This window comes from Botryllus schlosseri, chromosome 8 (genome assembly GCF_051294905.1).
Source record: "Botryllus schlosseri isolate E-star chromosome 8, Bs_hap1, whole genome shotgun sequence".
In the NCBI taxonomy this organism is placed as follows: Eukaryota; Metazoa; Chordata; class Ascidiacea; order Stolidobranchia; family Styelidae; genus Botryllus; species Botryllus schlosseri.
Window position 1 is genome coordinate 13,267,934 of NC_137243.1, and position 15,205 is coordinate 13,283,138.

At 41.1% G+C, this 15,205-nt stretch overlaps 2 protein-coding genes across 2 annotated transcripts in view; one reads left to right on the top strand and one right to left on the bottom strand.

Moving 5' to 3' along the window:
- LOC145444867 (dihydropyrimidinase-like) overlaps positions 1–15,205 on the bottom strand; it is a 177,442-nt gene that overhangs the window by 111,650 nt on the left and 50,587 nt on the right. The gene's annotated exons all lie outside the window — the stretch shown is intronic.
- Positions 4,596–15,123, top strand: LOC145444933 (uncharacterized). Its single transcript, XM_080322995.1, has 2 exons — positions 4,596–4,854; positions 13,813–15,123. The coding sequence occupies exons 1-2, from the start codon at positions 4,721–4,723 to the stop codon at positions 14,288–14,290; spliced, it is 612 nt and encodes a 203-aa protein (XP_080179121.1). The 5' UTR covers positions 4,596–4,720; the 3' UTR covers positions 14,291–15,123.

Genomic DNA, 15,205 nt, shown 5'->3' on the forward strand with positions numbered 1-15,205 from the left:
AAAATGAAGTTTGAAAAGTACTGTACCTCACCATACTATGTCTTTATATCGTTCTACACTCGGGTTTTCGGCGTATTTACATTGATCATTTTGCATTACTACCATGTATCAAGAAAGTCTTGTGGCAAAAATTACGATTCTCAAATGCATTTTTAATGCATTTATGTTGTTTATCTCTTTGATTATATAAGGACAGCAACATAAAATGGTTCAAGTTTGTACCTTTCCATTGAACAGAAAAATTTTGCCATTCGACGGTACCGAAATCAAAAAAGCCCCGTTGCTTTCATATATTTTCATTGTAGAAAGAGCGGTCACGGTTCTCGAGGCTGTCGCGACTAGACTCGAAATATTACCATAGATGCGAAGTGCGAACTCGAGCGATATACTTATTTTGCTTAGTACTGCATATTGAAGAAACGTGAATGAAAATATAGAAGAAATTAGATGACGAGCACTCGAATTTCATTTTGTGTTGTTGGTTAAACCCGACCATTTATTGGCAATGCTAATCAGCGTGGATTAGTCTATTTGTGTTTGCACATGTTCGTTTTCCTGTGGCGATCTTAAGGAAGATATTTTAACATTCACTTTGATATTTATCGTTGAGATTCGTGAAATAGATGCGCTGCCTAATCAAACGCTTCACGATACCAAACTTCTGTTCATGTATTGTTCATGAGTATTTTGTTTAGTATCTGCTGACAAACACTGTAGGCCTATTTATCTCTGAAAAAATAGTCTAATTTGATTATCACGTGCTCTTGTGATATCTTGAATATGACCTGACGGGGCATATGCGGCCCGCGCGCATTGGATCATCGTTTTGCTAGTCATTAGCTATACCCAAATGATATTCAGAAAACGGATGTCCCAATTTTTTGTCATACGGCGGCGGCAACCCTCTTTATCTTTACTTCTTTACCCAATGAGTAGTCCAATCGGCACCCTGATTGAGAATCAATGTGTTGAAGGTTTATCTCGGCTCCTCGTCACTGCACATGTATAGTGTAATATATATTATATATGTATTATATATGTGATTATGGAAGTCTGAAAAAGTATAAATATGTATCAAAAATCGTATCGGCCAACAATAGATGAATGTTGGTATGGTATGGAATATTTCAAATAACGCACAGAATAAGCCACTCAAGATGGGGTATGGAAAGTACCATACAGCACGTATTATGCCCTGGCTTCGTGAACTCGATCACAATATCAACATCCGAGTCATTTCATGTAGGAATAATGGGTATTACATTCGCAATTACTGATTACTGAAGTCTGCGAAAGTATGAATCTGAATATGTATCGAAATTGGTATACAGCAGACGTATGGAGAATTTCAAATATGGTACAGAATGAGCCCCTCAAGAGGGAATATGGAAAGTACCATACCGCACTATACTATGTCCTATTGTCCTGGCTTCGTGAACTCGGATCGCTTTCATGTTTTGATTCTGCTGCGTTACGCATGTTTTAAACAAAGGCCTTTGAGAAAATTGTATTTTTTTAAGTTGTAAAATTATACAATAATTGTGTAAATAGCCTACTTTCCAAAAAACATGTTGTATGAGCCTACGGATAATTACCACCCGATATAGCCGACGCTCGACATCTATCGATATTGGATGCTTGGATCCCGCAAAATAGTTGGTTCAACAGCAATAGTACAGATATTCCGTCAAAGGAGGTAAATTTACTAGTGCGGATCGGCTCGACAAATTCTCTGGTCCGACTCCGATCCGGTTTTTCAATTCTCTGGTCCTGCTCCGATCCGGCTCCGGCCGTATCAGGAAAAAGTACTGATCCGGCTCCGGCCAAAAATGAAAAAGTCCAGCCGGAAATCCAGCCCTACACGGTATGGTGATTCCGTGAATTTATAAATATGGCTCGTATATTTTCGCACTGGCTTGGCGGTTGCTAGCGTGTGATTAGTTGGTAGTTATTTAGTTACAATAGTCATGCTTATCCATAAAGATTCTGGCCGTATCAAAAAAAAGTACTGATCCGGCTCCGAGCCAAAATAAAAAGAATTCGACTGGATATCCAATCCGGCTCCAGTCCATGCTCCGCACTAATGTTTAGTCAATATTTTTAATTGTTAATGTCAATCCACTGTGACGTCACAATTGATATTTGTGACGTAATGGCTGAATAAAAAAAAAACAATAAAAAAAATGCTTCAAACAAGGGCCTTGTTTTAAACATGTTTGTTTTAAATTGACACCGTAGAATCCTAGATTATGGAAGTCTGAAAAAGTATAAATATGAATCAAAATCGGATCGGCCAACAATAGATGAATGTTGGTACGGTATGGAATATTTCAAATACCGTACAGAATAAACCACTCAAGATGGGGTATGGAAAGTACCATACCGCACCGTACTATATGCCCTAGCTTCGTGAACTCGATCACAATATCAACACCCGAGTCTTCCAGTGGCGGCTCGTGACAATATCGGGCGGTGGGGCAAGGGCTGCAAGCGACTTGTTATCACAATCACAATGCCGTTTTCCAACGTAAGCAAGTAACTTAATGATGGTACGGTAACATGAATTTGCCGGCAACAGTGATTTTAACGTATGTGCCACCGCCGGTTAGCGGTGACTTGAAGTGTGGTAACTGCGTAAACGGCGTACGGAACAAAGATTCAACACCGTTCATGTTCGCACTAGACCTGGAAATGACTATAACTCGAGAGATAGCGTAAGCCTAATTGAAAGGGTCAACGAGTTCGGACATATACGCAATTGTTATCTCATAGATTGGGCCTGTCATATTGAATCCAAAACATCATTCTGAAGAACTAAAAATAGCAGCCTCAGAAATTCGGTCTCGGTACAGCATAGGAGATTTTGGCCTTGAAACTGGAGACTGTAACACGAGACATACGGCTTTATTACAGTCTATAGGTCTGCTGCGAAATCGCCTTTGGAAAATATATTACCGAATTAATACATGGATGAAAGCCTTAAACTTAGTACACTGTTACATGACATCATCGAGAAGTGGCCTCATGGCCCTTTTCGGTATGGTACACTGTCAAAATTAATGCGAACAGACCAACACCGCATTTTGCGTAAAATTTACTGAGGAATAGGCTGATCAAGTGATCAGCTGTTAGTCGCCATCGAAAACGAAATAGCTATCGCGCTTGACAGAGGGTTGCAAGCAAATGGCTTGAAGGCCACAATTTCACTGTGAAATTGACGTTGGAGAATATAATATCAAAGTAAATATTTGAATGCAAACTGAGAATGATATCATCATCTCAGTTAACGTTACCGCAGATACACCGACTTTTGCGTGAAATCCGCAATGCGTTGTAGGCTAAAGTGTCAGATCGGAGCACATCTCTACCATACTCGACCTTGATAACGAAATTACTGCCGTAATCATTGAGTGTCAACCTTGAGACTTGGCACAGCGTTCGATACTGAAATCAAGACATACCGTGCAAAAGCTTATGACGGATCTAGGTAAGGAGCATCGTTAAAATCAATAGAGACCAATACCGACTTTGCGTATAATCTGTTAGCGATAAATGACGAGTCAGCTCTCACTCGAATTAGGAAACGAAATTACCACTAACACAGTTCAGTGACAAACTTAAAACTTGGTACAGCGTTCGATACTAACATTAAGACTTACCGTGCCAAATGTCATAACCGATCTCAGTATTGAACATCGTCAAAATTAATGGATACCAATACCGGCTTTTGAGTAAAATATTTTTGCGATACATGACGGATCAGCACACACTCAACTTCGGAAACGGAATGACTACCCTAAACTTTAAGTAGAAACCCTGAAACTTGGGACAGTGTTAAATACCACCATAACGACATGACATACCAAATTTCAAGAATTTTCATGGTGTGAAACACCATCAAAATCGACATATACCAGCAAAGGTCGACTAAACGCATATGACGGTAACCGAGTTCAGCTATAGATACGATTGTTACATCACACCTTAGGGGCACAGAGCTATTGTGCCCCGGTTGCTCGGTAATTTTATGAATAGGAGAGAGTAAATCACCGTTTCTTTATTGTGCGCGGCTTTGAGAGAATAGACAGTGAAAGCTTGTTATGAGTGCTACCGGGGCATGCCCCGGCTAGGCATTCTCAAAGCGAAAACACAGAAGAGAAGTCGATTTTCGCAGAGACTTCGCTGCATATGGGCATTTACAAGCGAAAGGACAAGAAGAATGCGATTTTCGCTGTGATTTCAGTATATATAGATTGATGTGCGTCTATAAATGGTAAAGAATTGTTATTGAACAGAATTTTAGGTGGGGCAATGCCCCAGTTGCCCTATAGGACGAGCCGCCACTGGAGTCTTCTCATGTAAAAGAATGGGTACTACATTCGCGATTAGGCTACTGAGTATGAATCTGAATATGTATCGAAATTCGTATACAGCAGACGTATGGAAAATTTCAAATACGGTACAGAATGAACCCCTCAAGAGGGAGTATGGAAAGTACCATACCGCACGATACAATATGTCCTATTGTCCTGGCTTCGTGAACTCGATCGCCTTTCATGTTTTGATACTGCTGCGTTACGTCATTACTCTCTTTTTGATTTATTCATGGGTGACGGTCCAGCGTTGTCGTGAGCGGGCTCACTTGAATTGGCCATTCGTCAACGTCGAGCATATAGTTGTGTTGTCGTGAAGCTGTCAGAGAGATATATTGTCACATAGTATGGAGTCTCACGGAATGTCACATAGTATGGGGTCTCACGGAATGTCACATAGTATGGGGACTCACGGAATGTCACATAGCATGGGGACTCACGGAATGTCACATAGTATGGGGACTTACGGAATGTCACACAGGTAAGTTAATGAGTATTTCGCATAGGCTAACGCAACAAGGGTTAAGTAAGCTAATATAAATTGTATATTCGAGTAGAATCCGCTTAATTATGACACCGAATAACCCGGGCCACCACTTTATTTGCCAAAATGCTCGAAAACGGAATATATAATAAACGGAATATATCCGGTCAATTACCCGCTTAATTCCGACAGAGGCTCGCACTTCCTATCGTTAGGTATCAGTTATCAGTATCACACAATAGAACGTACGGTATTTTATTGCTTCAACACCAGATGAATGGTTAATTGGTTACGGTGAAACAATATAATCCAAGCAGTAGCTATATCGACAATGAACTCAAATATGGCCGGGCCAGCTGCATATAGTCCAGGGGCGGGCAACTTCTCCAGTCGGCGGGCCGGATATAGGAAAATGAAGAACTTAGCGGGCCGGATTGCTGAATCGATACATTATCCGCCCATTTATCCACATTCCACATATACAAGGAATAAATCAGTGGCGGCTCGTGACAATATCGGGTGGTGGGGCAAGGGCTGCAAGCGACTTTTTATCAAGATGACGTCACAATGGCGTTTTCCAACGTAAACAAGTAACTTAATGATGGTACGGTAACATGAATTTCCCGACAACAGTGATTTTAACGTATGTGCCACGAGGGGTCTGCCGGTGAGCTGTGACTTGAAGTGTGGTAACTGCGTAAACGGCGTACGGAACAAAGATTCAACACGGCTCATGTTCGCACTAGACCTGACTAATTATCTGCAGAAATGGAAATGACTATAACTCGAGAGATTGCGTAAGCCTAATTGGAAAGGTCAACGAGTTCGGACACATACGCAATTGTTATCTCATACATTGGGCCTGTCATATTGAATCCAAAACATCATTCTGAAGAACTAAGAATAGCAGCCTCGGAAATTCGGTCTCGGTACAGCAGAGGAGATTTTGGCCTTGAAACTGGAGACTGTAACACGACACATACGGCTTTATTACTGTCTATAGGTCTGCTGCGAAATCGCCTTGGGAAAATATATTACCGAATAAATACGTGGATAACAGCCGCAAATTTAGTACACTGTTACGTGACATCATCGAGAAGTAGCCTCATGGCTCTTTTCGGTATGGTACACTGTCAAAATTAATGCGAACAGACCGAATTTTGCGTAAAATTTACTGAGGAATAGGCTGATCAAGTGATCAGCTGTTAGCCGCCATCGAAAACGAAATGGCTATCGCGCTTGACAGGGGGCTGTAAGCAAATGGCTTGAAGGCCACAATTTCACGATGAAATTGACATTGGAGAATATAATATCAAAGTAAATATTTGAATGCAAACTGAGAATGATATCATCATCTCATCACCTATCTCAGTATGGAACACAGTTAACGTTACCACAGATACACCGACTTTTGCGAGAGATCCGCAATGCGTTGTAGGCTAAAGTGTCAGATCATAGCACATCTCTACCATACTCGACCTTGATAACGAAATTACTGCCCTAATCATTGAGTGTCAACCTTGAGACTTGGCACAGCGTTCGATACTAAAATCAAGACATACCGTGCAAAAGCTTATGACAGATCTAGGTAAGGAGCATCGTTAAAATCAATGGAGACCAATACCGGCTTTGCGTAAAATCTGTTAGCGATTAATGACGAGTCAGCTCTCACTCGACTTAGGAAACGAAATTACCACTAACATAGTTCAGTGACAAACTTAAAACTTGGTACAGCGTTCGATACTAACATTAAGACTTACCGTGCCAAATGTCATAACCAATCTCAGTATTGAACATCGTCAAAATCAATGGATACCAATACCGGCTTTTCAGTAAAATCTGTTGCGATACTTGACGCATCAGCACACACTCAACTTCGGAAACGAAATTACTACCCTAAACTTTAAGTAGAAACCCTGAAACTTGGGGCAGTGTTAAATACCACCATCACGACATGACATACCAAGTGTCAAGAGTTTTCAAGGTGTGAAACAACATCAAAATCGACCTATACCAGCAAAGGTCGACCAAACGCATATGACGGTAACCGAGTTCAGATATAGATACGATTGTTACATCACACCTTAGGGGCACAGACCTATTGTGCCCCGGTTGCTCGGTAATTTTATGAATAGGAGAGAGTAAATCACCGTTTCTTTATTGTGCGCGGCTTTGAGAGAATAGACAATGAAAGCTTGTTATGAGCGCTACCGGGGCATGCCCCGGCTAGGCATTCGCAAAGCGAAAACACAGGAGAGAGATCGATTTTCGCAGAGACTTCGCTATACATGGGCTGGGCATTTACAAGCGAAAGGACAAGAATAATACGATTTTTCGCTGTGATTTCGGTATATATAGATTGCTGTGCGTCTATAAAAGGTAACGAATTGTTATTGAACAGAATTTTAGGTGGGGCAATGCCCCAGTTGCCCTATAGGACGAGCCGCCACTGGAATAAATCGTATGTAATGAATGTATTTTAACGACAGCAATGTCACCTCAAAGCCATTTCTCGCCGATAGTGGCGAAGACACTGTGGATTTGAGAATAGCATTGCCATACAGGCGCCGCCATGTCTGCTTCTATCTGATCAGTCAACTCACGGTGCAATCCTTAATCAAGATTTCAAGGCGTTCAATAACCCCTGTACCCCTAATTTAACAAGACATCAATTCATTAGGGTTGAGTAGGTCACGAGATAGCGTCGTTGTTCAACTGTATGGCCTGATTAATCTGGATATTGAATTCATGCGGTCCGCGTCCTCTACCAAATTTGAAAAGTGACCCGCGACCCGTTTTGAGTTGGCGACCCGTGGTATAAGCGCTGTCTTACTAGGGTTACCACACGTACCATTCTAAGAGGATTTGTCCACTTTTTTACTTTTTTTGAAAGTGTCCTCGGAGGACGCCCAAATGTCCTCTTTTTTTGAGATTTTGTCCTCTATTTTGAGAAGTTTGGTTAAATATATGGCAAAATCAACTGTGATACAGTAAATTAGCACTGAAGTAACGCTCCAGTGGCTCTTTCGGGAGGTGAGCCGGAAAGTTGACTTTTTTTTAGTCAACCCACTGATAATGTGAAAGGAAAAACTGTATTTTGGGCGCTGAGCGAGAGTGTTGACCTTTCTTTTTTTAGTCAACCGACGACGAAGTAGAAAAAATTTACCATTTTTCAGGATTTCCCCCCGGTTTTGCAAGTCTGAAAATTTTGAAAAATTGTCCTCTTTTCAGAATCCAAAATATAGTAACCCTACGTCTTACAAAAGCCTAGTATAGTGTGCCGTGCTACGATTCGGCAGTTACGGAATTAAAAGTTAGAAATATCAGCCTGATGTAAATGACCATTGTAGTCGACAAACACCATCACAAACGACATTAGGGTTGAGTACATAGTAAATGCCGATATTGCAAGTCTTCTCGCTGCGACGAACTTAATCGTAAGCTCCACTCTCGCACGCTGCGCATACTCGTATATTATAACACACAGTCACTAAAATTTGACGTAGTAAGCAAGTAGTGGGAAATCTCGGCAGACTGGGGCCGCGGGCCACATGATCATGTAAGACGGAAAACTCTCCGCGGGCCGGACAAAATCCCTTCGCGGGCCGGATCCGGCCCGCGGGCCGTATGTTGCCCGCCCCTGATATAGTCGCTATTACTCTCGTAGATTTAATTCGTTAGAATTGCGTCCAACTTGACGCCTTCCTTCAGCCATGAAAGTGGCACGCCTTTAAGTCTTAAGCATCATGTTTTGTGGATTTTGCCTCCAGTTAGAGTCGCTATAGCTTTTCCGTAAATGATTTTTTACCAAGCTGAAAGCTTTTTGCTTTTAATTCCTGCTGTTTTATAATTTACTTTTATCAAGTGAAAATACCGTTTCAGCCCTTGCTGCATGGCTCATTAACTGTATTTCAAGAATAAGGCTACTGTACTATGTTATCTCAATATGTGTGTGTTACATTATCGGAAGTAAACATGGAATGGCAACGACCGATTTCGCAGCTTAGTTCCGCTTCGGAAGCAGTGATTTGCGGCAGCGACTGTAGGATTTCTGGCAATACAAAAGTTATCTTCCGACTCCAACTCCACACATTTTCAATATACCGAGTCCGACTCTTGAGTCTTTAAACGTACCGACTCCGACAGTACTACCAATTTACTTCTAAAATTATATACCACAGTGACGGTTAAAGGGGTATCATGTAACCATCAGGGTTGTAATGACTCGAGTCATGACTCGACTCGAGTCAGGATTTTCTGATGACTCGACTTGACTCGAGTCATTTTCGAAAAATTCAGAAATGACTCGACTCGATTCAAGCTGTGTATTGACTCGACTTGGACTCGACTCACTCGAGTCATTGCGCTTGACTCGAACTAAGGCCTATGACTCGAGACTCAAACGACCAAGACCGACATTTCATTGTAATTTCGAAGAATAGTAAAGTAACCACACTATTGGGACTTCGTCTATTGGTACTGGTACTTGAACATGCGACCAGAAGCTGCTAAAAGTGAGGAAAATTAGTATATTATATATGCGAACCATTAGATATCACCAAATAGAGTTATAAAAAGTGGGTTAACAAGACCTCAACTGGAAACTGAGCAGCCAATACAATGACTTGGACTCGAACTCGAGTCAAAACTATAAAAGTCAGATTGACGTGTGACTCTGAGCCTTGTGACTTGGTTACAACCCTGGTAACCATTAAACACATGCAAATATATGATCAACGATGGCATGCTTAATTGATTCATTGCGGTACAGCTCGATTCAATATGCAATTATCATGGAAGAATGAATTTCTAAATATCCTTTCATTTGAAAGTTTTTATAACATGGACTCTCTATACCCTAAGGCAGGAGTGTCAAACTCAACTTGCATCGCGGCCGCATTCAAACCGTCAGAGCACTCGCGGGCTGGCTGTGGCGAGATAGCGCAGTGGTATAATCCTCGGCTACAACACCAATGGGTGCGGGTTCGAGTCCGACCGAGGTCGACTTCCGATTTCCGATACCTAAGTGTTGGAGGTTTACCTAGGAGCCTCATCCGCGTCAGCGGTGACTTACAAGAATCCTAGAGGTGGGCCGTGCTGTAAGTCGGCAGTTACGGAAAATATGAAGAATATCGGCCTGGCGTAAATGACCATAGCAGTCGACAAACACCATGAATACCCCAAAACAAACTCGCGGGCTCAACCAGTCATATGATTTCAAAATGTTACCTCAAAATCCGTGACCTTGTTTTTCACTTGAATACTCAATTATCAAGCCCATGCACGTATTAATACATTATAGTATATCATGGACAATGGGGTTTCTATTTTATCAACACCTTTTTTCGCAAACAATGGAATTGACAAAATTACGATGATTGGTCTGTTGAATACAGTTATATTAAGTGCTAAAACAGCGGCTTTACCGACGAAATACGTTGGCAATCTTGACATTTGCTATGATTGCTTTGTTTTAGCCGCAATTTGAAAATGGTCCTGTGAGGAATACAAGCGATTTTACCGTAAAAGCAGAGGCTGAAAGTTGGTTCATTATTATAATATCGTGATTCTGGTTTCTCTGGAGGCCGATGAGCTGTTAAGTCATACGCGAAAAAGGAGTGAGACCTCATATATTTAAATCCTATTTTTATGTAATAATTATATTCTCCATGTAACATGCATATACCGGTTTCCTATAAAACTGTGAAATCAGTGCGCACTTTGTTGCCTTCTCGGAATTGAGTGTCAATGGTAGCGACTGTTGCTGAATGCTTATAGGACTACATTGCAACCACAACACGACACTCTGTGGCTTATGGACATATTCGGCATTTGATGTCTTGAATGATTATTCAATGAAAGTATTTTGTACTAAAAACTCAACATTTGTTATAAATGTGCTGGATAATATAGTCATTTTTGTACATTATGATAAAACACGACCCGTTGATGACTCGTGACTGAAAATTGTTATTTTGACATGGACGCGGCCGTTCGTAAAATTGCTCTAATTCGTACTGACTGGGCGATCAAAATCAAATGATTCGAGTTGAGTCGGCTGAAACGGTAAAATCCGAGAGAGACTTGTGATTCGGAACGCCGTGACTTGGTACGACCACGGACGCAACAATGAGACATTCATGGGCAATAGATATATATCCAAATGTCATTGCGTTTATAGCTATCTAATCAGGTCAGTATGGCAATCATTGGCATTCTGTTGCACCGCCTGATATATAGTTAGTTGAATCCTGCAGGGTGATCTTTGGTCTCTTTATCTACGTTCTTATCGCTGGTGGCGAGTAAGGGGGCGGTACTCTCCACTGGAGTCACGCCAATGGATTCTTCCGCGATTGGACACCAAGTGTCCGTGGAGCCCTCCGGGTTACGAAGCACCCCATCAGGGGGTACGAGATGCATTGTTTAATTAGTCCAATATGCTATACATAGCTTAAAATTAATTTGCTAACCCACAAAAAGTGGAATATCTTTTAAGCCAATTTATTCAAATGAAAAATATTCTTCGCGCTACGCGCGATTTTATGTGGACAGGCATTTTGATTTTTTTCGTACCAAGCGTGGGTAGTGCAATAGTAAATGCCAGTCTGCCAGGTCCCGTCAAATAAGGCTTACTTGGAGATTATACATTGAATACCCGTTCATCATTGATGCTGCGGCCCGCGGCGTCATCAAAAACTAGGAAATTGACTCGCGAGCACATTTGAGTTTAAGACCTCTGCGGCCTAATATGTAAGAATCATTCAAACATGACCTATATCCAATCCTGTATGATTAAAATGTAGATAAAGCAATCGAAGTGTAACTCTTGTGTATGAGTCAGCAACTAATATGGAGTTGTAACTTGCTAATTTTCTCATTACCCCCTATACTGATTACAAGCGCACACACACTCTCACCAGTAATAAACATTGGTCCGAAACAAAATTTAGGAAGTAGTCAAATAACATATGTCTATTAGTCTACTTCTACATGTACCTGGTCAAGTATTCAAGGACTAAGACTTGCCGTCTTTCTTAATCATTTAGTCGACCAAGCAGCTGAGCTATACTACAAATATTTTTAATTTTGTCAAGTGGGAAGCAGCGTTTGGTTATATTTAAATCAATTTTACAAAACCAGGCGATGTATTCACTCTGTCACAGTATCATGATATAATTCCAATTTCCAAGAATTGCATCAATTTGTGACTGCATCGCGTAGATGATTATTGCGATTTTCCGATATGCAACTGAATTATAATTTGCAAATAATGTCCAATTTTATGAATATCGTTACTAATAACAACGATTGATGGTACATAAAATTCCTATTTTAGTCGTTATTATTAATTTTAAGATACCTTTGAAAGCAATTGTTTTCATAATAAAGAAGTTGGAGTCGGAGTCAGAGTCATTTTCACAAACTCCGACTCCTGTCAGTATTTTTTTCACGACTCCGACTCCAGGCAGTATAGTTTTCACGACTCCGATCCATGGCGTGCTAAAACTTTTTGATACTCCGACTCCATTAAGCGAAAAATTAACCAAACTAAGACTCTGCCTCCACTGACTCTGACTCCACAGCCCTGCATCCATCACAGGAAACGTATATCTGCCTTCTGCCCAATTTCACCCCGAAATGCGGTTAAACCCGTGCATACGCCAAACTGAACTGAACTGAGATGTGTAATTATATGGTTAGCTAGAATGACAATTTGGGAGGAACGCGGTAAATTTGGAATGGTCAAAAATTCATCGCATAGGACAACATGGTTTCATTGCGACATTACGTATATACACTGTTATTGCTGTTGACGTCTAGGTGATTGTTACTGATTGGGCTATTGTCGAATCGAGACGATTGGGATCATTCATTTCTTCATCCTAATCTCCAAGCATGCTGTTGTCATAGCCAATAGGAATAGCGGTACTAAGATCAGGAGAACAAATCATTTTGGTTTTGCACGACAATGTTCAAATTATATACATTTCTGCAGTTGAATAGTATATTCATGAAATAAACCCGCATATTTACGACTGACACTCATCAGGGATAATCATCAGCAACTATAGTAGAGAATTGGAAAAATGAATGTGTGTCAACAATCGAATCACAAAATATGACGTCACCAGCATAAAATTTCGAATAATCGGGTCGAAGTTGGTACAGGTACACGAACTACTTCCGTAGGCACAGACTTGGTTGGTGGATTTTGGTAAAAGTGGACTCCAAGGCACCCAAATGAAAGTAAAAAAATGACCTCTCCCGATAACACGAAATCTGTCGTCTCGATAATTTTTCGCGCAAACAGGATTATCTAACAAATGTTTGCAAATGGCAGAATCACTCTCTCTTCGCCCCGATTATTCGAGATTCCATGCTGGTGACGTCATATTTTGTGATACGATGGTTGATATACAATGTTCTTTGCAATTCTCTATTAGTTGCTGACGATTACCCCTGACGAGTGTCAGCCACAAATATTCGGGTTCATTTCTATATGAATATACTATTAATTACTGTTATGATACTAATTGCATATTGAAGTTATCTACCTCGAATAAGCTATTTCTGCAGTCGAATGAACATTATATCGCGCCTTTTCGAAATCACGCATCTGGTCGCGAGTCGCAGACCCATGTTACATAACACATACAAATTTTACTTGTTGAGTTTTCGGTATAATGTAGCTTTCTACGTTTCGTTATAAGCATATATATTTGAGATATATAAAGTAATTTCCACCTTTTAATTGTTCGAATGCCCAGGACATTTCGATTGAGGATTTTGTTTCTTAAAACGCTCAATGGTAACAAATACCAGATACTGTAAAAGCAATTCTCCGTGGGACCCGCAATGCAAACATATCGCGTCCAGTTTTCACAAACGTTGAACTCGCATACTGCAGATGTCGGCTACGTACGTGTTCATAATCTACGTCGATCTGTTTTCCAGGTCCCGAGATTGTGGAGTAGGAGGCTACCTATGCTGCGGAGTCTTCATGATTGTCGTCGGAGGGATAATGCTTCCAGTCTCTCTCTTAATTCTCTCACTCCCTATCTACGTCGCCATTATTCCGTGGGGTTGGGCACTTCTGCTGGGACTTTCAAGCCTTCTCATTGCGTGGTGCAAATTTCGAATGGCCAAATTAGCTGAAACTAGCATGACTGCGGTGCCAGTGCCATCTATAAGTGGTAATATGACCACAGGCACTGCTCTCCATGCCTCCGTTACGGCCCTCCAGAACCAACACGTGACTTCATACGGATTTCAACAACGACAGCAGTTTACCAACCGCCCATACCCTACTCAATTTCCAAATTCTCAATCCACGTATCCTACCCAAGTTCCTCCATATTCTCCGCACTCTATGTACGCCATCCCAAAAGAGGACGATGCACTGCCGTCGTATGCGGAAGCTGTCGCTTCGTGATATGATTCCAACTCATCGGATTACCGTGTTTCTTTGTCTATGACTTCTTCTAATGTCAGCATCCTAATAAAATATGCATGCTTTGATTTTCTCAACACTGTGCTGATATAATACCGCGTTATTTGTTCTTCGATTATGCAACAAGCTTTATCTGTGACTGTGACTATCTTAGAAACATATCATCATTGCTATCTCATATTGCACTCTTATACTGATTCCAATAAATATTACATCCGATAAAAGTACGGTACCGCCTCTAGCACGTCACGTATATTATACGGTGTTACGTCAGCCAGCATATCTGGTTCTAGGTTCGGTTTGGATTTGTAGGCTTATCTTTTCGTCCGCCCGATGTATAAATCCTCCTTTTATGGATGTTTCGATTTAATTTGCCGCCGAAATAGTGTTGCAATAAGATTCAGTTAACTGGACTGATATGTGTCTTGAATTCGATTATAGTTAATTTACGCTGTGATCCGCGATATAAGCATCCCTTATATCATTTCACAGCATTGTGAGCGCTTCTTAAACTATGGGTTGCGAGGGATATACATTTTGGTCGCGTTCGTACCAGCATAGTGTCCTATATGGTGTCGACACAGGCAAATCTCACGCCCCAGTGAAATTGTATCACGTCACAATTTCCATTTGGCTACAGGCAATTTGACGGTCATTTTTGACAGGCTTGCCGAGCATTAAATTTGCTAAAATGGGTATCAATCGAAAGCTGACTCTGCATTGATTACGAAAATATAAATTTTATTCCGCTCGTGGCCCTGGAACTCCCACAATCAGCCTCGAATTTTTCATTGTTATGGAGATTGGCATTGTGACGCAACGATGCTGTCTGGCGAAACGAGAGAGTAGCTCAAGAGAAAAAGAGCCAGACAGCATTGTTGCGTCCCAATGACAATC